Source organism: Anthonomus grandis, chromosome 16 (assembly GCF_022605725.1).
Source record: "Anthonomus grandis grandis chromosome 16, icAntGran1.3, whole genome shotgun sequence".
Lineage (NCBI taxonomy): Eukaryota > Metazoa > Arthropoda > Insecta > Coleoptera > Curculionidae > Anthonomus > Anthonomus grandis.
In genome coordinates, this window is record NC_065561.1 from 21,825,112 (window position 1) to 21,852,987 (window position 27,876).

General features: G+C 32.7%; 1 protein-coding gene across 2 annotated transcripts in view; it reads left to right on the top strand.

Annotated features, from left to right (window-relative positions):
• The first annotated feature begins 291 nt into the window (after positions 1–291).
• The window catches only part of LOC126745902 (E3 ubiquitin-protein ligase UBR5), a 76,194-nt gene continuing 48,609 nt past the window's right edge, over positions 292–27,876 (top strand). Inside the window, exons 1-13 of one of the 2 annotated variants that reach the window (XM_050453944.1) lie at positions 292–706; positions 9,382–9,579; positions 10,507–10,683; positions 10,754–10,907; positions 13,683–13,891; positions 16,688–16,917; positions 16,964–17,163; positions 19,935–20,203; positions 20,272–20,423; positions 24,643–24,798; positions 24,860–24,913; positions 24,968–25,090; positions 25,655–25,911. In XM_050453944.1, coding sequence (XP_050309901.1) covers positions 645–706; positions 9,382–9,579; positions 10,507–10,683; positions 10,754–10,907; positions 13,683–13,891; positions 16,688–16,917; positions 16,964–17,163; positions 19,935–20,203; positions 20,272–20,423; positions 24,643–24,798; positions 24,860–24,913; positions 24,968–25,090; positions 25,655–25,911 — 2,241 coding nt within the window. In that variant the 5' untranslated portion in view covers positions 292–644. The remainder of the gene's footprint in view (positions 707–9,381; positions 9,580–10,506; positions 10,684–10,753; positions 10,908–13,682; positions 13,892–16,687; positions 16,918–16,963; positions 17,164–19,934; positions 20,204–20,271; positions 20,424–24,642; positions 24,799–24,859; positions 24,914–24,967; positions 25,091–25,654; positions 25,912–27,876) is intronic. The other variant, XM_050453945.1, reaches the window with a different exon arrangement.

The following is a 27,876-nucleotide window of genomic DNA, read 5'->3' on the forward strand; positions in this document are numbered from 1 at the left end:
TTTATCAAGTTTTCTTATCGTTGCTACTGGACTACTACGAATGTTAATACATTTTTTATTAGCCTAGTAGCAACAGTGCGTATTAAGATATTTGGTTTAATAAAATCGTTCTATAATGATTGTCATAGAATAATGAACTGAATTTAATAGCGCTTAATGCATAAACCGAAATATGAACAAGAAGAAGAAGAAGAAGAATATTGACCCCGAATCGTTACACCGTATCATATTGGTTAACGTAGCAAAGGCCAGAAAGAAGAAGAAGAAAGATGCCTAACGTCAGTTCAGTTGTCTTTTGTCTTTGACTACGGTCTCCGGTAGGGCTCCTAAGTTTTCCCCGCTGTTTCAAAGGTTCCCATTAAAATTTCAAAAAAAGTGCCTTTACTAAACGTGAAAGTAGTTATAGTGGGGCCTTCTTCAAAACGAAAAAATCCCCATAAATCGATAAAAGTTCGACGACTTACGTGACTTTTGACCCTGTCAAATTCAATCCCCGCCGGAGAAACTTCGCGTTGGTTCGTTCGTCAGATGCTCCACCACAACCAACAACATGGCGGCGATTTTCTTATAAGGGAGAGACCTCGCCGAATGTGTGCGATTTTTTAACACTTTAATTATTGAATTTCCCAAACGTTTTATCGAGAATGAGTTCTTTACAGTACGTGGTACATCCTTTGCCTGGTACCGACGAGCAGTTCAACGACAGGTAAGCACCAACGTGAAATATCTATTCGTTCTATTATGGCTGACGGGTTCCACCATTTTCGTTTTACTGTCGTTTCCAATCAATTCCGAAGGCTTGACTGCAAGGAATACGATTATGCATCGGGGTTGGATACTTTGTTTTATTTATTAACTCTAATTTGGGCTATAACATGCACTATGTATAGAAGTTGAGCTCTAAATGCTTCAGTGCAAGCATTCATTCTTTAATTGAACATTTTATTATAGTGGCTTGAATACTGAAGTGGATTATTGGAATTGTCACGCTTTTTGTTTTAATATTGACTAATTAGGAGTTTAAACTCTTTCATCAATTCAATATTTTTATTTCATTGATGGGACCTCTCCATTGGTTTGGACGGAAAATTGAAAGTATGATACAATAAGACCTTAGGCCCAATAAAGTATCAATATATGTTAAGAGATCCCTTTCATTAAATTAATTTTATATAAAATATGCTGGTTTAAATGGAGTCATGCAAAAAAGAATGAGCAAAGCGAGTATCTGGATAGGCTACTCATAGTGGAAAAGTTGCCGAGGAATTATCAATGCATAATGGTGGGCAGAGCAAGTAATACTGCCAAGGGACTAAATTTTAATTCAAAGCTTTATTGTCCAACACGAATTAAATCCTAATAAGTCAATCAATTCAATTCAATTCAATATATTCAACTTCAATATAAAATATTACAATTCTAAGAATATAAAGCACCTAGATACCAGAGTATCTGTATGTGCTATGGTAGAAAAAATTTAAAAATTCTAATATATCAATGTTGTTACCCTTAGCAGGCTAGCCGTTATATAAATTAGTTCACAATTTTTAACATTTTAAATAAGTTTACCCAAAACTACATAACAAAAATCAAAAACCAAACAATAAAAATGAGAAAAAGAGAAAAAAAAAAAAAGATTCATATACTATATACACATATACATTTTAACTACAAAGGTATTATGTAGTATTTTACAGAATTTTCTAGTCTTTGGTACCTAAAACCTATAATATTTGAAACAAAATAAATAATTGAATAAATGTCCATACTGAGATTTTTTTCTTTTTCCCTTATGTATTTATGTTGTGATTGCTATCGAGTAAGAAAATAAAAAGTTTGGTGAAAAGCAGAATATTGATACAAGCACATATGATCAATCAACAAAATTTTCTTTTGTTTCCTAATATATAACTTAGGGCATGCTCATTAAACTTTTTGTAGTATTTCTGTTGTTTAACATTTTCTGGGAGAAGGTTATAAAATTTTGGAGCTAAAAATACTGCTGAATGTTGACCAAAATCTCGAATCATATAAGGTAGTACAATTTGCTGGTGTTTATTAGCTCGGGTTTGGTGTCTATGGTTTATTATACTTTGTTTACCATAGAATTTATGAACATAAGAGCAACAGGTTGTTATAAAAAGAGTTTTAAAATCTTGTATTTCAGAATTATATAATTGCTTTGTTGAAAATAACCTAGGTCTCTTTAACATTATCTTTACTATTGAGTTTTGTATTGTTTTAAGATTTTTTAGACTGTTTTCATATGCCCCACCCCAAATCAATATCCCATACCTTAATAGGGGTTCCACGAGAGCTTTATAGATCAACACAATCAGTTTTCTGCACAAAATTTCCCTTAGTAAATAAAATTTATGTAAGAGTGCCTTTATCTTTTTTGTTAAATAATCAATGTGTATATCCCATTTTAGATGTTTGTCTATATGGACTCCCAAATATTTTATAGAGTTTACCTGTGCAATTGGTTCATTAATATTGTTTACAATAATATTTTGAAAGTTTGGTCTATTTGAACTGTTTATGGAAAATGCTATATATTTAGATTTTTTTGGATTTAGTGACAATTTAAAGGTGTCGAAAAAATTTTTGATTAATGATAGACCTTCTTGAAACTTAACTTTTGCCTCTTGCCATGTGTCTCCAATAAATATAATTCCTGTATCATCGGCATAGGATATTACTTTGCCAGGAGTTTTTATATCATTCACTGCATTTATATAAACATTGAAAAGTAGGGGTCCTAGTACAGTGCCCTGCGGTATTCCAATTTTAATGATATCAGGATCGCTAAGGTTACTTTTTATCTTGGTGTATTGCATTCTGTTTGATAGATAACTCTGTAAAAGTTGTAATACTTTGCCTCTGATACCATATTTTTCTAATGTTTGTAATAATATTTGGTGTGACACTGTATCGAATGCTTTTGTTAGGTCGAGAAACACCGCAAGGCACTTTTTATTTTTGTCCATACTTTTAGTTATATCACTAACAAGCTCATATATAGCATCTATTGTACTGACTCCTCGAGTAAAACCAAATTGATTTTTTGATAGTACATTATTTTGGTCAAAATAACATAACAGTCTATCCTTAAAGCATTTTTCGAAGACTTTTCCCAGGTTAGAGATGACACTTATTGGTCTATAATTATCCATCAATTCCTTACTTCCGGACTTAAAAAGTGGACTCACCACAGATAGTTTAAAATGACTTGGCACTACACCAGTTTTAAAAATTAAGTTTATAATATGTACAAGTGGTGGTAAAATGTGCATATGGAGCAGTTTTAAGATTTTTGCAGAAATTCCATCTTTACCAGGTGAGCCATTATTTTTTAAAGAATTTATATATTTAATTATCTTATTCTGAGTAACGGGTTTCAAATACATGGAGTTTGGGAATGTCCTGTTTATTGTGATTATCATTATATATTGTTTATTTAGTCAAAAAAAAACTAATACAAGTTATACAAAGAGGTTACTTAATAATTACCATATTAAATAATAAATAAACATTTATTATGCAACAACAAAATATTACATAAAAGGTAACATTCACATAATGTGTTCTTCCATGCTACCTAAAAAATACAGTATTAGTGGGCAGTTTCAATACAATACTACTTTATACTAAACTCATATCTTAAAATTACTTAACATTACAATAAAGGTATATGTGAATCTAGCAGAAAAGCCTTGTATTTCTTCTTGAAAGTGAAAAGTGAGCATGATCTTATTAAGTTGTATACTTCAGAGTTTAACAAAAATACACCCTGGTAGGCAAATGAGTTTTTAAAACCTTCAGTTCTATGCACTCACTGTATTTGAAATCTTATAATGTTTCTTAGGCGGTGACTATATAAATCTTGCTGTGATATAATCTGAAAGATATTTGGGGTACCTTGACTTGTAAACTCTATAAACAAACTGACCAAAATGTAAAGAAAAAAAGAAAGAAAGAAAATGTGCTATATTACGTAAGACAACAAAATCTTGTGTACAAGCATCCAAAAAACTAAAAAATTTCAAATTCACTTTAAATTTCAAACAAACATAACATCTAAAACACTTTACCATAAAATTTACACACATTACCAAAATTAATCATAACAAAACAGATTGAGAAAAAAAAAGCATCTTTTTGATAAATTTCATTAAAAAATAAGTAAAGCTGTCAATAAAACAGAATTTAGATGAAGTAAATTACATTATTTAACAGGAAACAAAACTAAAACACTAAAATGATGTCAGACCACAGGTTAAAAGGTATCATTAAAAAAATCGTCAAGGCTATAATATGCCCTGGATAATAAAAGTGATTTTAATTCCTTTTTGAATCTCTTAACTTCTAAAATTTGTCTGATACATAGAGGAACATGGTTGTAAATTTTTTTGCTAAGGTATTTAAGTGAGTTCTTGGTGAGGGAGGATGTAGGGATTGGTAAGGGAAAATCGTTAACCTGGCTAGTCATATGACCAGTGTTAGAGGGAGGTTTAGGACATTTATGAATAAGAGTAGCTGTTTCTAAGAGAAAAAAGACTTTTTTGAGAAATAAAGATAGGTTTACAAGAATCTCTTAACCCAGCAGAACATAGGTATCTAACTGCCTTTTTTGAATCACAAAAATTATGTTTAATAATCCCTTGTTGCTTAAACCCCAAAAAGGCAAGCCATAATGAAGGTGGGACTCAATAAGAGAAAAGTACACTGATCGTGCAACTATCCCTCCCAGCTCATGCCCCGTCATTCTTACTGCAAAGCATCCAGAGGATAATTTTGATGCAAGATTTAGGATATGATCTTCGAAGCGAAGGCGACCATTAATGGTAATACCAAGGAACTTACAGCTTTCTTTGTTTTGCAAGGGGGAGTTTTCACTAAACATAAGGCCCTGAACGTCACACTTAAATCCCATAATAAAGGTTTTGCCCACATTAAATACAAGCCTGTTTGCAGCACACCACTCCGATAAAATCTTAAGATCCTTAAAAACCTGGGCTCTAACATTATCAGAATCTCTATGATTCCATAAAATGGTGGTATCATCAGCAAACTGAACCACTTTGCCCTGCAGTTTTAATGAACCCAAATCATTTACATAGAGCAAAAATAATAGTGGTCTTAACACTGAACCCTGAGGTACTCCAGTTTTAAGGGATCTGGAATCGGATAAACATCCAGATACTGTACTCTTTGGGTACGATTAGACAGATAGGATTCCAGCCATTGCAATGCCACACCTCTAAAGCCATAATTATTGAGCTTAGACAGCAGTATTCCATGATCTACACAATGAAATGCCTTGGATAAATCGCAAAACACTGCCGCCGCGGACTCTCCAGAATTTAAGGACACATAGACACTCTCCAAAAAGCCGAATAAGTAGATAAAGAATAATGTTTGCATTAGTTGTAAACTTGCACAACTTAGCCAAAAAACGGAGGTTTTTAGCTGAAGTTCTAAGGCCTGCTGTGACCCATGGTTTTCTATTTTTCATTTTAAGCCTCTTTTTAGGAAAACACATGAAATAACAAAGTAAACAGGTCAGGAGCCATTTCAACTGCATTCCAATTAACCAAAGCTGTACTAGAAGAAAAGGCATTAAAATTTGTTCTGCTGAAAATTCTTCCTATATAATGAGATGAAGGAAATACAGTATTGCATGGAATCCTAGCGAGAATGGCTTCATGGTCAGAAATACCAGATGAGAGTATATATATACTCTACATCACACATCATTTAAATTTGTACACAAATAATCAATAGTAGTTGCAGATGAGGATGTTATACATGTGGGTGAAAGAACATGCATCTTCAAGTCATAAGATTCCAATATACTTAAAAAGGATGTATGATATGATGGCAAGCTTACATCAGTGAAGTTAATATTAAAGTCACCAGCCAATATAACTATGGAGTGTAGAGACAATTGGGATAATAGAGAATCAAGTTTGTCCAGGAACATACCAATATCTCCTGTGGGTGGCCTATAAACACAAAGACCATATAAATTAAATCGCTTACAAAAACAAAGGGAGAATTCAAAAACCTTCTTCAACAGAAAGCTATCATACTTATTAATTTTACAGAAAAAAGCTTCAATTGTTTGTTTAACTAAAATAGCTGTTCCTCCATGTATGGAGTGTTGCCGACAAAAAATTGATATAGGAATATAATCAGATATTAAGAAACATTCGTTAGGCTTTAACCAGTGCTCAGTTAGTAATACAATATCAGGAAAATCACATGAATCAAGTAAAAGATGAAGCTCGTCCATTTTATTTCTTAGAGACTATATATTTAAAATAAAAGTACTAAAACTTATTTTCAATGTTATTAATAGAACGTGAGTGAGCTTCATCTTCTGTGTATTTATCTATAAAAAAGAATCCCTATCACAGTCAGTATCTAGAAGTCCAGGTTGATTACTTGGTTTTATTGTGGACACATTTTTTGATGAAATGCTACTTTTCAAATGTTTTAAAATATGGGTGTACAGTAATGATGCCAAATCTGATCCAAAGTTGCTGGCATGATTAGACTCTAAAATTCTATTTAGATTAATATTATTTGCATGAAATATTCTATAGAGAGCCTTATTGCTATTATAAATTACATTATGGTTTGGATACATGTAAGGGCTTGTCATCACTAAACTATTGCTGTGTAAATGTATAATTTTTTTTTAAATATCAAATGATGAGCAAATACCATTTAACATTAAAATCAAGATATCATTTTCCGTAAATTCTTTAACCATAGATGATGCAGTATAAATCAGTTCATTGTTTGTACTTCCTGGCTTCAGGAAACACTGGACTTTGTAGTTAGCTTCAAACTTCAGACGCAATTTCTTCAGGAACACTCTACTACAATTTCCACCCACAAAAAGAAGCTTAGGTCGATTATCAACAGGTGAATTTGGACTACATGGCAACTCTGTTGGAGAGTTTATATTAACAAATTTAGATAAGTTTTGCTGTTCCTTTAATGCACAAATATCGGAATAGCAAGTATCTTTTTCAACTTCCATGACCTTTATAGTATTTTATATACATAAAATTATATGAACTTTATGTGGATTTGGCAAAAGAACGCGAAAAAGCTCCAGTTTCATTTTCTGTTTATAGGAAAACATTCTGCAATAATTTTAACATTGCTTTTCATAAGCCACGCAAAGACAGATGTGATACGTGCGAGGAAATAAAACTAAAAAAAATAGAAAATAAGATGGATGACAGTTTGGAAAAAAAATATGCTGATCATTTAAATGAAAAAGAGTACATGAGAAACGAACAACAAAAAGACAAGGATAGTGAAATCCCAATACTGTGCTTTGATCTAGAAAACGTTTTAACATGCCCAAAAGCTGACATCAAAAACTTTTTTTTTTATAAAAGTAAACTAAATGTTTACAATATGACTGGACACCTCTCCATAGGCAAAAAAGTATACTGTGCTGTGTGGAGCGAAGCTTTACATGGAAGAAAGGGAAATGACATTGCAAGTGCGGTTTACAAAATACTTGATAAAGTTATGCAGGACAATCCAGAATTTACAGAAATTATTTTGTGGAGGGACAGCTGCGTTCCGCAAAATAGAAATAGTCTCATAGGCCTTAGTCACCTAATTCAAAAACACAACAACCTATCAAAAATCACAATGAATATTTCTGTTCCTGGTAATACTTGTATCCAAGAAGTAGATGCAATCCACAGCTCAATCGAAAGGTCATTTAATAAGGTAGAATACTATTCTCCTTTATCTCTTTTACGATACCTTTTAAAAGTAAACCTCGATAATCCATATACAATTATCCACATGAAACAAGAAGATTTTATAGACTTTTTCAAGCCAACTCAACTACAATGCTGTGCCATTTTCAAAAGTAGTTTCTTTGCAGTTTTCTAGGTCGTTTTTCGAACTAGAGTATAAAGATACCTTTAACCCCACAGAAAAATTTACATCAAAGAAAATTGAGAACGGGGCATGTTACAGCTGAAACAGAACAACTAATTATTCCACTGGAATTAAAAAGATGCGATAAAGCTATTCCCCTTGCATCAAGTAAAGTGGAGGCAATAAAGTCTATGTATAAATGGATTCCCGAGATGGACAGGCAATACTATGAAAGTATTTTTAGCCGTAAATAAAAGTTATATGCTTTGCTGTGTATGTTAAATTAAATACTAGTTTTGTGTTACAAAATTCTATGTTACATTTGGAAAAAAGAAAATTTATTTTTGATATAACGGAATCCTATGTTTTTTTTCAATAAATTCTTTTTTGAAGAAAATGGTTTTTTTGGAATTTTAGATCAAAATAATTTATTTTTACTGTCCATTTAATTTTCTTATTTAATAAAAAAGAAAAGTACTTAATCGTTTGCGTTTTAGGTAAGTCCATTTTTTTAAATCGATTTTTCCTAAATTATCATAATTATTGTTACATACAACCTTGTAATATTAGGGTGACAAACTGCCTATGTAAACATTCCTTTGCTATTATCATATATTTGGTTTTAAAGATGTTAACCTTTAAATCATTGAAATTACACCAGTCATAGACTTATTTTTAAAATATTATTTAAGTTGAAGCTCATTTGTTCAAGAAACCTTTGCAATCTTTTTCCATCTGTCCAAAGTATTTGACACAGCACAAAAGTAAGTCACAAAATAGGGTGGAACATACATATTTTGGGACCAATTTTTAACTAAATTTTGTAGGCCCCTATTATCCATAAAGCAAACTGTTGACTCCTAGAAATTCATTCTTGTTCTTGTGATTAAACTTGATTGGTCAATAAAGAAAGTAAAATCAATTTCTTATCATGTCGCAAAATTGTATTGACTATTTAAGACTACTTTCTCTGAGTACTCTAAAACATATTCACTATATGCATCTGGCTCTGCATCTTCTTTGCTAGTTTTTCAAAAAAAAATAACACATGCACTTTTTTAATACTAATACAGACCATTATGCTGAAGATATGGCTATAGTTACTAGGGAGGGAGAGCTGAATTAACTGTCAAGTTTCAAAGGTACATAATAGATTACCTCTTGCCTTTAGACAAGAGAGAAATATGATAAAATTTAACACTGCCAGGTACCCATTGAATAAACATATGATACTTTTGATTTGCAATTTTAATGTGTAAATAATATTCATCATTCTTTTAAGTATGTCATTTAAGCTGACAGTTTACAGGCAACACACTGTTCTTTTAATAAAATTGCTATATTTCTCATCCAAAAGATCTCACCATTAATACTCTATCAAATAAAAAAGTTGGTGCCTATATTTTGTATTCCAAGGATCTCTATTCGCAGATACTACAATTACTTTCTTTTTTGAATTAGGTTAAAGGAAGTAGCAGACAGAATTAACCGATTAGGACACAACTTACACCCGTCATTGTCAAATCTTCGAGTAGGCATCAAGAAAATATGCCTCAGTTCCACCTACATTGCCCTGTTACTGGATGACGGTCGAGTGTGCCGGATATCGTACAATATCCTCTCCGATAGGTTGGATTTAAGCAAAAATGATTCTAAAAGGTAACAGATTTGTTTGGGTCATTTAGTGCACTTAAGAAATATTGGCATTTTCTTTGTTAATTAGTCAACTTATATGTTCTAAGTACAGTACAATTGAAACTCTTGGATTAAAGGAATGGGAATATTTTTTACAATTTAAGGAGGTGATTCTAGCAGAGATAATTTGCCCTGGATGTATAGACAGCTCCTCGTTAACCCATTGAAGAGTTAACGGGCTTTTCAGAGTAATTTGGATTTACTAAGCCAGCTGATCCATTTTGCTCATACTTCAGACTGCATACTTGTGGTATCTCTTATCTATACCAAAACATGCTCAACTTTAATCTGAATTTTATTAATGATAATAATTTGAATATCATACTAACAAATTTTATTAACATTATTTCCCAGAAAAATCAAAATTATTTAAAAGCAAGCATATGCTTAATAGACTTCATTTTTTGACAAATTTAAATAAAAGAGATCCTATTGCTATGCCAAGAGATGTATTGTTACTTGATTATGTAATTTCACTTCCTTAACTATTGCTACTTGTAAAAATTAACATTTATCTAGCCCATAAGATATATTATTACTTTTTGTACCTGACATATATTGGTACAACATATGTGACAAATGTGCACAAGTACTTCATATATTTCTCTTATTTATCATTTTTTTCTTCATGAATAAGTTAATTACAATATAGTTTATATTTTAGTTCTAATTTTGGTGTACTTTGCACTTAAGGGTTAATATTTTCATCACCTTGCAAACCCCTTGAAGGATTTCTGAACATTTCATATTAATTCTTCAACTAAATCCATCACCAAGAGACTCATCATTGTCCGATCACCTCCTTAATTGAAATGTAATAAAAGAATAACATTTATCCTACTGACTGCACCACATTATCTTAACCCCCTTAACCTTATCACGCAACCAAAGATCTTGGTTGTTGCGTAGTTCGGGCGGTGCGGGAGGCAGCGCGGGAGGCGGCGGCGGTCCGAGTGGCGGCGGCACCGGCGGCAAACCGGCCGGCGGGGGCCGAGGGTGTCGCACCAGGGCCAACACCCGACTGATTTCCGGTCAGAGGATTAGCAGGGGCGGAACCAGTGGCGGCAAGTTTCTTTTTTCTTTTCAAATCCTTTGATTAGTATTAAAATTTGTTTTTGTTGGCAAATACAACAGGTAGCAGAGGAGCCCCGGTGATTATAGGCACGTCGTCTTCCGGAGGCGGTAGACCGATGGTCACGGTGCCGGCTCCATATGTGCCGGAAGAATTGGTGTCGCAAGCACAAGTAGTTTTACAAGGGAAGAGTCGGAATTTGATTATTAGGGAACTGCAGGTGAGCCTAATTATTCAGCTATGTAGTATTTAGAGGCTGCATTAATTTCCGCACCCATGTATCACGGCGCTTTGTCTGTGATTGACTCAGATAATTAAGGCGCGTATTTCAAATCTGTTTATAAGAGGAATTATGGTATTTGAGAAAAATAAACATACATAACACTTTACTTACGTAAAGAAATTGTTTATTTTCAGCAAATGATGGAAAATACTTTTGTTACATGATCTTATTAATTTTGGTTTTACTAAAATAGAATTTATCTCATTTCAGGCACTTAATGGATAGTTTTGAATTAATTCTCGGGCTCTAAACTCCGCTCAATTAAAATTTAGTATAAAAAATTGATAATTTTATTAAATAGTCTAAAAAGAACACATTTTGTTATGATTCTATCTAATAATCCATTAAATTACTTAACATCTTTATTTTAAAATAAAAAAAGTTTAGAAAGGTATTATTTTATTATGATATACCTATTACACTTTTTTGTCTCGTGTGATCCATACATCAGATGCAATTGCATACCATGAAAATGAGCCATAATATTGGAAAACATTTCTTGTATTCTCTTTCAACAATGAAAAAAGACCAATATTTATCAGGATCTGAGATTATTAAATATGAATAAAACCTTCAAACTCTGCCAAATTCCTAAAATTTAAAACAGACTCTTTAATATGTATATTATGAATACTATGAAAGTGTCTTATTAAAGAATCATAGCAGAGACAACCAAAGAGACGTGCAACTAGATAGAAATTTTTATCCTATTATTGTTGCTCTCTTTAATCTTCTCTCTCTTCCTTTATAAAAGGTGAGCTAAGGTGGCGCCACAATACTAATCTTTCGCAATGCTAAATGTATTTAATTATCAGAGCAGTCAAGAGAAAACATTCTTCCATCTCCGTCTAAATGAATACAAAAATACGGGATAGCTTGTGTCCAATTCTCTAGTATTTCTAAAATTATAATTAAGTACGGCAACAGTGCAATCTTTGCTCAACATGAACACGTTAATTTCAATTTGGCTGAATAGTTGTTGCTGCTGATTAATTTTGTTTTGTTTTACATCATTAGTTGAGATTTTGGACGAGTGCTTAAATTTTACGTATTTTATTACCTACCGGATATAGGTGAACTTGGTTACAGTAGTTAGTAGTTGTAGTTTTTTGTAGGATACAGATTTCAGTGTTTTGACTTGTGATAGGAACAGAAATATGTTTATTAAGGTAATTGTCAAGGCTGTAGTTAAAATAGGTATTCCATGAAGTGTTACACCAAAGGATTTATTTTTTGGAATATTATTATAGTACTGTGAAAATTAAAATCTTTCTGTATTTTAATTGCATTTATGTATATGCATGTTACTGTTACCGTCTTAAATCATAAATTATGAAAATAATTAAGAAGTTGCATGCACATCTTATAGTTATACCATGTACTGAAAATACAATACAAAACCTTTCAGAATTATATTTAGTTTATTTAGTTCCCCAATTTAAAAGTTATTAAATTGCATTGTTTTAATTAAAGTCTGCCATCGTTCTGAGCAATTAAAAACATATCAATAATTAAAATCAGCCGTTCTGTCTCAGAACATAATTATGATGTTCTGACTTCTGAGACATAACGGCTGATTTTAATTAAAATAATTCATTAAATGCTTAATAGCCGAGGTTTGAATTATGGCGGCAAACGCTATCTGCGCCATCTACGTTCACCTTTCACGAAGAGAGACAAAGATGGCAAATAATCGGATATTTTATTAGCGCACAGTTGCGCGTCTTTTTGGTTGTCTCTGATCATAGGATGTATCTTTGTCTAGGCAAGGGGGGCAAATAATGTGTTTGCTCTCTTTTTCACTCTGTATATGCCAATACAATGTTGAAGTAGAAGAAAATTACTTTCCGCAATCTTCACATATTAATTTATTATCCCTAAAAAATATATATACTGTTCAATAAAATGACACAAAGGTAGTTACTTAATTTTAAAAGCACTTACGTGTTTATATTCATGTTCACCAAATAAAGGTGTTTAAATTAATGTAAATATAAAGTGGTGTTTTGAATTTTAGAAGGCAACAAGATAATATAAGTAATAATAATTACTCTTGATCGCACAAATTGTAAATAAATAACAAAACGAGTCAAACACTCAAAGCTTCAATTCAAAAATTGGAAGTGAGGTTAGCAAACCTTAGTTAGTTTTATTGTGCCGTTGTTTAAAGCTGGCCGTCGGGATGTCATAGATAATTATAGAAGTATTTGCATTCAATCTTCAATACCTAAACTTTTTGATAGCCTCATAGCTAATCAACTTTCTTGGTTATGCAAAGGCTTAATATCAGATTCACAGCATGGGTTTTGCAAGAATAAGTCTACTGCCACTAACTTGATCTGTTACCAATCTGATCTTATGAGTAAATTAGAGGATCATAAACAAATTGATTCTATATACACCGATTTTAGTAAGGCGTTTGATCGTATTGATCATCAAATTCTTCTGTCAAAACTGATCTCCGTAGGGTTTCATGTTGATTTTGTAAGTTGGTCTACATCAACAGTCCCGCCGATTATTTCGACGATGCCGACCGACAAGATCCGAAAGCGATCCGTGATTTTATTGGCCCGCATGGGTGCGGAAATTAAAGTGTCCTAGTATTTAGAGCTCTTGAAAAGGGAAATAATAGTGCGTGAGGTACAATTGAGAAAAAAGAGCGTTTTGGGTGAACGGTGCTTGTTATATTCATAATTTTTTGCTTTTAAACAGAGGACCAACTTGGACGTAAACCTGGCGGTGAACAATCTGCTGTCGCGTGACGACGAAGAGGGTGAAGAAGGGGACGATGCCGCCGACCCTTACGTACCCGAAGATCTGATATCGTTACTAGACGGAGGCTTTCATTCGGATCATTCCGTTATTATTGACGCGGATGCGATGTTTTCGGAGGATATGTTCGGGTATGCGGGAATCAGGAAGTAAGTCGATGTTTTTATAGTATTAAGTCCCTAGTTTATTCATTTATTCTTTATTCAGTTATTGGGTTAAAGATTGACAAAATTCAAAAAATTATATTCTGTATAATCTAGTTTAAATATTAAATGTTACAAAACAAGACACAACCTCAAATCAATCCCAGGAACTAAAAAACAATTCCAAAGTCTTTACATGAAAGTCTAAATTATGATGAGTACCACGCAAGTTGGCAGTTTTACTAAGGAAGTATTTTGATAATAATTAGTTCTGCAATAAGGAATATAGAACAACTCACGGTTTCTTAGTTGGCGAATAGGTACACTAAAACAGACCTTATTGAGTAGACCTGGCGAGTTATTTACAATCTTAAAAAAAAAGTCAAAATATCCGAATCTAAGATTTTATAATGTGAACGAGCATCAGAGTAAAGTGAGTCCTTTAACCAATGAATCTTTTGATTATTTATATTTTGGGAGTTAAAACAAAGAATGCCAATCAATGATTTTGCGAATTTCTTTTAAGTGAGGAGAACATTCAAATAGAAACTCAAGGGAGCTGTGGTTAATATCAACAAAGGACTATAACAATGACACCAACTATTAATAACGAATTTATTACAAAACACTAAATCCAACAACCTGGAATTTACATTAACGACGTTATTAAATTGCCTCAGAAATTAAGGTCAGCATCAGAAAAAGATTCCAAAAATACAAGGTTCAAAATTGCTGTTAGTAACAAGCCAGTGACAAAAACTTTTTATAAATTTAAGCTTAGTTTTGTTAATAAACAAGTATAGTAAATAAACATAAGACCAATAAAGTTTAAATTTACCGATAATTAAGAAAAGCCACACATCTTTTGCATCACTCTCAAACCAATATATGGATATTCGATCACGTCGAAAAATTGAATATCTTGGTGTATCTATAGATTCTTGGTCCAATATGGTGTCATTTAGCCAGGATTATGTTATAAAAACAATATCAAAATCGGACCTTTAATTTCGTTCTAAAACCTTGGATATTTTAGACCACAAAGGTCAATGAAAAAGACATTTAGATAGATATTATCAATTATTTGTAAGGAGAATTTTATGAACACAGCAATCACAGATCCCTAAGTGGAATGAATGAATATTCATTTGAATGCAGGATTAACCTAGTCTCTTGAAAACTGTTCTTATTCAGACAGTTGGTCCAGTTGACTTCAAGAGATCTACTTCTAACGGCACATAACAGTAACAACATACTATTTCAACATCTATGCTATTCTTGCCTGGGGTCACATTTCTATCATATTGAAAAGGCATTTGGGCAACAAAGAAATGGTCCGGTCTTGCCTATAGAGAGGATTAGCCTAATTTATTATGGGTCTTAATATTTTAACCTTACCTTGTGTGTATATTATGCAGTGTTTGTTGCACATTAAACAAAATCTTAATTTATACACACCTACCCCACAAGAAATAACAGTAATCTTGTACCTGATTTATATTTAGCGTTAGATAGTTAGCATTAAAATTCAGCTAGAATTAAAGCTCTTAACTTGTATCTTGTGCCTTCTTTTCATTTGAGGAGTACCTCGGATAAAGTTTTAACCTGTAGTGCCGTTTCATTAACCTTCTAGTCTTCAAATTTTATTTTAAATATTCTTCGATATTGCATAATTTTATTTGTGTCATTTAATATGTTTAATTGAATTTGTCTTGTATAAGTACTGTATTTGTATATCGTCTCCCCAATACCAAAAAGCATGAATGTGCAAATTTTCAATTTTTCGCTCATATGGCAAAACAACGAATGTGCTTGCTCTCTTAAAGAAAATAAATAAAAAAATTAAAAATTTAATTTGCAACTTGAACAGTGGACAATCCTAATCCAATACATCAGCACTCTAAAAAAAAGGGTTTATATTTTTAGTGCTTATTCCAATATTAAATGGGGGTTTACTCAAAACTACAAATTTGCACATTCGCTGTTTTGGCATTGGAGGGACGATATATTATACCTGTAATATCTTAACTCGGAAATAATACGCGTTATATTTTCTCAAAGAACATCCTCATATTGATCTTCATAGTACACTAAAATTTTAACGTGGCTCTGTACCATATAGAAATACAACAATGTGTAATAAGTAAATATGATTTTATCGGGCCTTTAAGTTTATACCAGACTTAATTTATTTAATATTTATTTATTTAGAGTCAAGGCTTTCTAACAGACGGGCACAGCTGTCCAATAATAAGAAAGCACGTTATATCACAAATACAAATTAGTAAACAAGGTCTATATAATAATAATTACAACTACAGAGAATTAATTCTTAAAATTACATCACAATCTAGAAAGAATTACTTATGTAGTTTAATCAGGAAGCCGTCTTAGGTGTCGTTTAAAGGCATCAAAGCTCAAAAAAAATAAGTCAATATTAGGATGGTTTAACTCCAAACTATTATACATACAGGTACATCTAATAATTGGAGAATTCGATAAGTAATTGGAAAAATACCTGGACACTACAAAAGTTTGTCTATTACGAAGGATGTAAGGATTGATGTTAAAATTGAGTTTTTCTAAAACAGATGAAGAATCAATAAAGTTGTTTACGGCCTTGTATATAAATATTAAATCAAAATTTCTTCTTCGGACCTCCAACGATTGCATATTATAAAATTTTAAGTTATCATCATAACTAAAGAAATGCCGTCATCTGTTAAACCTATAATTTAAAGTGTTAACAAATTTGCGCTGCACAATATACTACAATACCAATACATTATTTCTCTATTTTAGTCGAAATAGTGCGGGTCGTAGCGGCGGTCGACTGCCAGATAGAGACGCACCTCCCGGCGGAGCAGGAGGGGGAGGAGGCGCGGGAGGAGGAGGAGGAGGCGGTGGCGCCGGGGGCGGTGCCGACAACAGAGACAGAGAAAACTTCTCCCGATGGAGGGACCGTCAATATTTCGGACCGAGAAAATGGCTGGAGACGGCCCTGAGGGACAGTCCCTACGAGAAAGATTCAGGTAGTTCGTGGACGTTCGGCATTCGATATAATCCTGGTTTTTGTAGCTCTCGGTTTCGTTACAGATCAGAAAAAGAAGGATAACGCGTGTCCGATGTGGATTTCGGAGGATTTGGAGTTTTGGCCCGAGCCCGCTCCCAAATTTTGCCAGATCGCTACGCTCTACAGCGAACTTATCGCTTTATCATCGAACGGCCAGTTGTATCAATGGAAGTGGAACGAGCACGAGCCTTATAAACATCCAGAGGTAAATAATTAAACTTTACAGTTCATTTGCCAGAAAATAGTTTATTCTCATTAATCTTATTATAATAACACCACAATATGTTTAACAATTGGAGCCTCCAATAACAAACTCCGTTTACCTAATCCCAATAACAAAAAATGAACTAATAAAATACATCTCAGAACTAAAAACGAATAGCTCCCCTGGACATGATGGTATAAGGGCCGATCTAATAAAAAAGACTCATTTAGAAATTATAAACCCACTTTTACATATACTAAATTTAATTTTAGAAACAGGTGAAATACCTTCACAATTTAAAATTACAATTGTAACTCCCATTCACAAAAAAGGTACCAAAACCTTAATAAATAATTATCGACCTGAGGTGTTTAGCGGTATTTTTGGATCTTGCCAAGGCATTTGATACCGTCCCTCATAGGGATCTTCTCAATGTACTTGAAAGATATGGAATAAGGGGAAGAGCCCTTCAGCTCTTCTCTAGTTATCTGTCGGAGCGGTATCAGATGGTAAGGCTAAATAATGTGTTGAGTGAAAAACGAAAAATAAAAATTGGCATTCCTCAAGGAACGGTCTTAGGCCCGATATTATTTATAACATATTTAAACTCCCTTTTAAAATTACAGATTGATGGGTTAACAGTATCTTATGCTGATGACACGGCAATTGTTGTTTCGGGAGATTCTTGGGAAAGCATAAGGGACAAATCCATGAACATATTGGTAGAAATAAAAAACTGGCTAGAAACTTCTAAACTAACTTTGAATTTAACAAAAACTAATTACGTTAACTTTTTTTTCTTTGACTAGTGTAAATAGACCTGAGTATACCTCGATTTTATTTAATGATGATTGCATTAAGGAGACCTCATCTACAAAATATCTCGGTATTATAATCGACAAAAATTTAAAGTGGAAAACACATATTGATCATGTCTCCAACAAAGTCCGAAAACTTGTTCATAAATTTTACTTGCTAAGAGAATTTTTGAATAAAAAAACACTCACTATCATTTATAAAGCATTTGTAGAGTCAATTTTAAAATACGGAATACTGGTGTGGGGAGGACTTTATAATAACAGCTTATATAAGTTAAATATAATACAGAAGTACATTTTAAAAATAATTCTTAAGAAAAACCGTTTATATCCTTCTCATTTGCTTTTTAATAAAGATATTCTAGATATTAGATCGTTATATATACTTACAACATGTTCCTATATACACACTCAACCTAACTTAAAGATTTTGATAGATCATTCCTATGAAACAAGAGCTAGATATCACGAGCACATAAAAATTCCGACAAGTTTAAATAATCTTAATCTGAGGTATATAAACTACTTTGGCCCAAAACTTTATAACTTATTACCAAGAGAGGTAAAAATATGTTCTAGAATGAAAAGATTTAAATTACTAACAAAGAATGTAATCTTTGAAAATCACCATCAATTTGTAAGGATTTTTAACTAGTTTTTGTGATTTTATGTCTATTTGGGTAGATTTAGGAGATCTATGATGTTAACATTACTAATCTTTTGATTGTATATGCAAAATGTTATAGTAGAATTGTTTTTGTTTTGGTTTTCACGGTGTAGAATAATATTACAAATATATGTAATAAATTATTAGAAAACTTTACTACGCACATACAGATGTTTTTACATCTAGGTGTTGAGTACTAAGACTTGTATTAGATATAGCTATAGTTTAATTTTTGAAATAATTAAATAATATCATTCTATTGTAATAACTGATATATTGTGAAATAAATATATTTTCTAGAAGAAGTTTCTTCTAGGAAACAAATATTTAAAAAAAAAATATATACAAGTTTAACGACCAAGGATTTTTTTTAACTGGGAGTATTCACTGCTAGACTAGAATAAATTTGCAGGATGTATACGATCCAGTCAAAGAGCGTATGGTCAGATTTAAAACGTCTTAATAATTAGTCCAAGAAGATCTATCTAAATGACAAGACATAGTGCACGGAAAGTGGCGAAAAGCATTCTATATCTGTATGTAACTAATATGTAGTTTACAGTGTCTATTTTATTGACAAACAGGGTTCTTTTTGTGATAAAAGTAACGTAAACAAAGGTACTTTACCTTATCACAAACTATTGTCTTGGTTCTATACCATACACCCGAAATAACTTTTACATTTTTAAACGGTTTTAATATTTTACATATTTATATATTTTACACTGTTAAAATCATTACTGAGAGCAAAACCAAACTATTACTTTCTACTGAGGTACATAAATTTAAAAAAAATATTAAAATTATAAAACGATAAAAACGACGAGATGACCTACTTTTTAAAAAATACCTAATTTAAAACAACGTTTCGGTAGTTACATCTACCGTAATGTAATTAAAGTAAAATTAAAAATATAAACCCAACCCAATAGTTAAAATAAGTAACTCATTATGAATGCCTCACAACAATATAGATTTTATTTGGTAGTTTACTCTATGGTAAATATTAACATCGATTTTGAAGTCGCAAATGAAATTGAGCAATATATAAATATATTGAGCGAATACGAGTTTATTACATGCTAAATGACGGCGGTAAGTTTCATTTTTGTAAGAAGAGCCATTAGTACAAGTCTCTGGCCATTGGCCATTTCCCAAGAGTCTTAAAAAAAAACTGCGCCAAAACATTTATCGACCAATATCTATCCTAAGTGTTAAAGAGGCAAAATTACCGGCTATAACCTATTTCTATAAGTACTAATTTGCAATTTGTCCCATTTTTTTAGAACCCAAACGTTCACCATCCAAAAACGATCCCGCTCAACCTGACCAGTGAGAAAATCGTGCATCTGTCCGCCTGCTCGACCCGTTGCTCGGTGGCCACCGAATCCGGCAAAGTGGCAACGTGGCTCGACGAACTGTTGGCCCCGGCCGCGAGTAAACTCGAACATGCCGCCCAAGCGTACGCCGAGTTTCACAACGACAGGATCTTGGGATTGTTCACTTGTCCGTTGTATACGGTGGCCAAACTGGAGAGTGGCGCTTTGTATTGGTGGTATGTACTCTTTAAATTATTCGAGTATAGTCTAGTGTTAGTAATTTACAATTATTTGTTGTTTTTAGGGGTGTTTTGCCTTACGCCCAACGTAAGCGTCTTTGGGAGAAATACAAGGCGAAATGTCGAAAACAACGGCCGATGACTGTTCAGTCGGAAATCGTAACCGGGTCGCAGGTTTGCATGAAAAACAGCCCGATGTATCAGCCAGGCGCTATTGGTAAGGATATTTTAGTTATTTGTTGTGATACTGCAAAAGTTCTGCTTAGATTTTTGAATTGTGCTAAATAAATTCCTTTATTACCATTACACAATTACTAGTTCTAATAGAAGCTTTTTGTTAATATTAACATAAATCAAATGAGAAGTTAATACTAAAATAAAATAATAAATACTAACATTATAGTACACGAATATTGACGAACAAACATTTTTTACAGGCTAAAATTTTGAAATTTACAATAAAATAGATTAAAAAAATATAGATAGACCTTAAAAGAAAAGGAAAGAGAACAGTCATATGAAAAATTAAATCCGTATTATTAATTAAGCAAGGTATTCATTCATTAAGACTAAAATATTACTTTTCAGTTAATGACAATTTAAGTTTGCTCTTAAACTGGTTAAACAATTTAAGTTCTCTGATCATAATTGGCACTTGATTATATATTTTGATACATGATGATGATACATACATTCTTCCTATTTAGAAAATAGACAACAGTATGTAAAGGTTAAGGGCGCCAGGTCTGATGTTTACGCTAGTACCTCAGGAGTTCCCCAAGGTTCCAATTTGGGACCTCTGTTATTTTTGGTTGCCATAAATAAAATTGCTTCTGTTTCTAATGATTCAAAAAAAAAAAATATTTTTTGCAGATGATTTTAAGATTTACATGGAAATTACCTCTCTAGGTGATTGCATCACTCTGCAGAATGATTTAGATAGGGTTGTTGGTGTAATTAGTGACGTAAAATTCTCGAGCACGTAATTTAAAAGAATGTTCCCTAAGCACGAACGAGCATAAAGGAGAATAAACAAGCATAAACAAAAAAAAACCTGAGAATTTATGTTTGGGATGTGGTAAAATATTCAAAAACTTATTTTTCATGATTTTTTCTCAAAATTCTCAAAATGCCTAGAAAAATGCTCAATATTCTCCTAATGCTTTTTAAAATACCGACACTGGATTATTGTTCTAACTTTATAAAAATTTTAACATCATAATATTCATAAATCCGGATAGAATAAGAATATTCATCATAAATAACCAAATATTATATCTAAAGGAGTTTTTAAAGAATATACAAGAATTTATGTTACCGATCAGGTTTGATATTATATTCTTAAAAACTGAGCATAGTTTGTGTGCTATGCTATGTGAATACGAATACAAAGTAGGTAAAGTAACATGAAAATAACATGAGAAACGTTTTATGATGTAAGAAGTAAAAAGTAACTCGAAAAACTGCAATCTGCAATGAACCAAAAATACAGTTTTAACCTAACTCAGGTACTCTAATTGTGGATCAATATCAAGATCAAGAGTAGTCAAGCCCATCGAAACTTTCTGGCCCAATGCTACTATTGGAATCGAAATCGTGAACACTGTAGGCCCCGCTCTCTTCGTCATCGGACTCATCAGTCTCTGAATTCTCAGATTTTAATGTTAATAATCAATCATGGACCTGCTCACCCAGAGGAGGTTGGTTTACCTCCATTGACGTTGATTCGCCTTGTCTTTGAGACTCTTTGGCCATCAGATTAAGGTTACAGGCAATATAGGTTAGCATTCCCGCTCTCTTCACCGTCAAACGATTTCGACGTTTAGTATGGACTAACGAATACCTACTAAATTTTCGCTCAGTCGCGACCGACGAAGGCGGAAGCGTCAAAATGCTTACTGCTAAATCCTTGATAGCTGTTTTCGAGCAATAACCCCGCCACCACGTTACAGGATCTATTTTGCCAACAATGCCCCATAAATAGGGCTTCGCAAATGTTTCGTTGTATGTGCTATGTATTGAGCTAATTAAACGGCGATTGCACTTTCTTGAAGACGAAAATTTTCATTAGTGGCAGCCAGGGTATTAATAAATTGTATCACTAAAATAATAATACATCATATTATTACATTAGATACCGTGTTAGTAGTTGCAAATGTCTTACCATCGGAGTATTCCTCAGGTGACAAATGTATTTCGGGTTTAAAATATTAGCAGCTAAATGCACTCCGCAAACGACTTTGCTCTTTCGATCAATTAGGTTTTTGATTAGCGTTTCTTCCTCTTTTTTGGTGACTGGTAGCCCAGGTACCTCTTTTAGAAACACATCATGGAGTTCATAAAAGGCTTCTGTGACATCACACATTTGCTCACTCCTTCCAGCCTTGTTATCCATTTAACAATAGGTGACAAAGCTCTCATTACCTTCTCAACCTTCATCCAATATATGTCATCATCGAGACAATTTTTTTTCACTGCTGTGCTTAATTTGTCATTGATGTCTTCCGAAATGGCTAGCATTTTTTATATTTGTCTGGTGCTTTACATACACTTTAAGATAGATCCTCACCGAGTTACCACAGGTAATTTTAAAGCTACTGCCTTACAACAATTTGTTTGTGGTTGCCGACGCCGACAGTAGTTTTTGTAAATAAAGCGCGCCGAATACGGAATCGTGCTGAAAGTTCTCTGGCGAACGTTCACGCACGAAAGAACGATCTATCTTGCGCGCACGAACGATTTATCGGGCGCGAACGTGCACGAAGGGAACGTTCCTTCATTTACATCACTAGGTGTAATGCAAACTCACTTCAATAATAAAAAATATTCAGCAATGTCGCTGACACTTAACAAAAATATAATTAGTGATAGCTACAATGTTAGTAACATTCCAGCAATGAAAATGATTTAGGTGTAATTGTTGTCTGTAATTTAGTTTTTACCAATCACCTTATTAACACAGTTAATGAGGCATACAAAATAATGGGTTTCGTTAATAGAACTGCCAAAAACTTTAATGTTGAGTGTTGTTTAAACATAATTTGGTCTCCACGATATGACGTCTGGATCAAAACCATAGAGTGGGTACACCGCAAATTTTTGTACTCATGTCTTAAGTAAAACCTCTTAAATTTATTCGTCTTACATCTTAAATAAATCATAATACCAAAACCCCGTCTAGATTATGATGTCAAGACAGATAAAAGCACTCCCGATAATAAATCAAGCGTCTCTTGATTTTCCGTCTTTTTGGGAAAAACTTTTAATTATTAAACGTCGTTTCGTCGTTATCGTCGTAATATTTTTTAACGTCCCGCCGCGCAACTTTCGCTACTCAAATCTAAACAGAGACTAAAAACCCCCGATTTTGTTCTTACATCAACATTTCGGCTTCGAACTCGAATACCTGGAACTACCGCAAAGAAAGCCGTTTCTTAAAAACGCTTCGATTTCCATGTTATTGCCTTTGGCGGCTTGCCGCGACGATTAATATTAGAAATGCTTTGCCGTTTGTTTTTATTTGTTACTTTGGGCGGTCTCGTTAGTAAATAATTTAAGAAATATTTATTGCATTAAGGAGATAAGGTATGATAAAAAAAATATGTACAAAATTAAAGATTCCCACATACATATTATAGGTGGTATCTGTAATTGGCCTCTATGGCTGTTGATACTGTTATTCAATAAATAACTAAATAAAGGGGAAACTTTTCATAGTGTTTTATATATTGGTAAATCAAGGATACTGGAATTTCGTGGAGTATAGTTATGCAGATCATTGTTCTTACTGAATGTTTTCAAATACATAGAGGAAGTACTTGTCATTATTTTGTGTTCCTTGAAAACCTTATGAAAGGATTCTTGAGATTCTACACCAGTCAAATCATTCTTTTTCATGATGCTCTTATCTACGATAACTAAAAGCAAAGAACTACCTCATTATCAATTAAGTAGTAGTAAACTGTACTAGCAGATTATGTATTTTTACTATCTGTACATGTTTAGGTATACTGCTTTTTGTAGCTATTTTAGGATTTTTTATAATTTTTTACTTTTTTAAACATTTTTTACATTTTTTTTTAACGTAGAGAGATTTTTTAATGATCTTTTTTTTTGACATTGTATACATTAAATTGTATATTTTATAATAATATTTTTGACTACTTACAATCTCTAAATTGTATTAATCTGTATATATTGTAGATAATCTATTCTATTAATTTATTTATATTTTTTTTAAATTTTGTTTTGTTTTTCTTTTTTTTAATTGTGTTTGTTTGTTTTGTTTGCATTTTTGTGTCTTTTTTGTTTTACAGCTTTGTCTACAAATTGTAACAATTTCTTGACAATAAAGCATTGATTGATTGATTGATTGATTGAATTTCCTGCATATCTTTGGACCGAATTTCAAATAGAAAATTTCTGATTCGTTTTAGGTTTTACTGTGTCCGCGGGTGTCCCAAAGATGGGTCAACTACAAAACGCCGCGTGGAATCTATTCGACACGTGCACCTTTAAAATTATGAATATCCCCGTACAATCGACTGAAAAAACGAGGGAAGATCGTAACGTTTCCGGCGGATCGAGCATTTGTAAGACATCAATCGAACATTTGTAAGAACCTGATTTACGCACCTCATTTTTTTGTTTTAGATTCATACAAGAAAGGTTCGACGAATAAACGTACCGAAGATGCACTCTCTGAAGGTAAATAGCAAGGAAAATATGTTTGTTTTATTTATTACTTTTCATGATTTTTAGCTACAAACTCCAAAAGTTCCAGCAACAGCAGCAGTAGCAAGGAAAATACTGATAGGTTGGACATGCCTCCTCCACCGTCGCCAGCTTCTAGTACATGCAGTGATACTGGCAGCACTAGTCACAGTAAGTACAATACTTTTCACTAATCTTATTTCCAGAATTCACGGTCGGCAGGAAAAATATCCCTAAAAATTATCTAAAAGTCCCTAGACAAGTTGTAGGGTTACCAAAAATCTACAAATTAAAATTATTATGATATATACAGGATACGTCACAAATAATTTGCCTCGTTGACGCACCCTTTATTATTTGTTTAGAATCCTGTCAATACAAATGGACATCTTTAATTGTAATTAAACATAATTATATTAATAAATAGGAAAGTGAGCATAGGAAATCGAAATCCTATATGTGTCACTTCAATTTGGCACTAAGACAGGTGTAAAAGAAAACTACTCTATACAATTTAACATCCATGTATAAGCAGTACCAAGAATCACTTATATGATATTTATTAAAAAAAGAAAACAACAATTTCAATTTCCTGAAACATGTAAGGAATGATCCACAAAGTCTAGAATAAACTTGAAAATTCCTTCTTCACATTCCTGAAATATATAAAATAATAAATAACGTTGGAACCCGATTATAGCTTCACATAAACTCATTTCCAATAAATTTTCTTAGAGCGTCAAAAGAAACTAGTGGTAACGATATCCGATATCAACATGGACGTGACGCGTAAAGACGAAGAAGAATGGCACTTGCGCGACGTGATTTTCGTCGAGGATGCACGGAGCGTACCGACAGGACGGGTACTGAAAGTAGACGGTGCTTACGCGGCCGTACGCTTCCCGCCGGCGAACATGCGAGACAAGGACGGCATCAAGGACATCGACGATATCTTCCAGGATTGTCGGTTAATGAGAAAAGATGATTTACAGGTTGGTTTAATTTCTTTGTGACATGAGGCCAATTTAACCATGCAGCCAGTTGCATTACTTGCTATGTTAAATTAACAATATTCCTATTTGATTACTTCAAATCGATTCAAAAATCTCCACCCATCATGGGACATCTAAAGAGTTCGGGCATAAAACATTTTTATTCCCTTCAATCTACAAAAAGCATACAATTATTAATAATAACTTCTATCTATTTTAACATAACTGATTGATGATTTACAAGTTAGTTTATTGGCATTCTAATACTGTATGGTAGGTTAGAAATTACATTATCTTAATTTTGTGTGTATTTATCTTAGCACTTTTGTTCTACCGCTGAAAATGTGATAAAGAAACTTGAAAATTCCCAACAGACAATTGAGCCGCTCAGAGGAAAAGTGGTATATGTCAGTATATTTTAATTTTTGAGTTATACCATTAATTATGTTTCTACTGGTCTAATATATTCAGTCGAAAACTGGTATAAGTCAAAATTTTAACTTAGCTAAGATAAGAGCTTCCTAACGTTATTCCTTTCAACATAATGGATTCGTTCGCTGGAATAGTGGTATAAGTCAAGGCACCACGCTGTTCCGATGTCGCGCCAGGTCCTATTGAACTCGCTTTTTCTTGTTTAGTCAGGTTTTTTTAGTGTTATGGTACGTAGTGTGTAGATCAGTTACTGTAGCTAAGAAAAAAGATATGATAGAACTTCTTCAGTGGATTCCCCCGACTCAGCATCAGTTATTCCTGGACTTACTGACAAAAGAAGATGCTGTTGACAGTGGTCCATTATCCGATTCTGATGAAGATTAATTTGTGTAATAACTTGTTCTTACTCTCCTTACTGTAAGTTTAGTATGTAAGATAAGTAGTAGTAATGTTTTGCTCTTCAAGCTCTATATTTTTTGAACACTTTTATCAGTAATAGATATCATAGTAAACATACTACAGTTATTATTTTTCTTTGATTCATCAGTTTTGTGAAATTTGGTTAACTTTTACGAGGAAAAGTGATATAACTCTCCAAGTTATACCACTTTTTCGCTATGTTTTTGAAAGAAACTTACTGGAAGAATGACATTGGGCGGCAAAAACGTAATTAATGGGCGCAATCAATAAAAATGTTTACCTTATGAAATTTTAGTACAGGGTTATTATAAATATGTACAAAAAAGTGAAGAATATGTTACTGTGATTTTTTAATTTATCCAGATGCAAAATATCAATTTTCTAAAGGTCTACTTTAAGGGAGTTAGACCACTTTTCCGCTGAACGGCTCAATTATAGACTACCTAAAGTCAATTTCAATGAAAAACATACCATCTTTTAAGTTTCATTCAATTAGGTTTAGTGATGTTATTATAGCTGTCTCAGATCCAGATGGGGTTAACACAAGAATCATTAGAGCAATAAAAAAATATGATTGCTCAATCTCTTAATCTATTAATAAACCCATCTATAGCTTGCAATACATTTCCAAAAGTGCTGAGGTGGTCAGTGCTGTGGTGTCTCTTCTCTTCAAGAATAAAGTATCAATTGATAACATCGCAATAATTATCTTTGTTGCCAATATTTTAAAAAGCTTATGAACGTATTTAATAATAATCAAACTCGGCATCCAAACATCCAACAGCTTAGCATCGTCAAAAAGTATAGACTGTCAAACGCCATTAATACAGTGCATAAAGGGAGACATTAATGTATCAGAGTTTTACCTACATAACATAGCAAACAAAAAACTTACATTTTGTTCACAATCAAAAGGCATCTAAAATTTTAGAGAGGAAGAAAAAACAAAATACAGTCTTGGTTCACATCAGAAATGCTCACTAAGTATATATGAAACATTTGTTATACAGGTATGAGAGTATAATATTCGATAAATTTTGATAGACTAAGTTAAAGACTATTGTAGAATTCGTCCAATGAGTATGGACAGATTTCCAAAATCAGGTTTTTCGT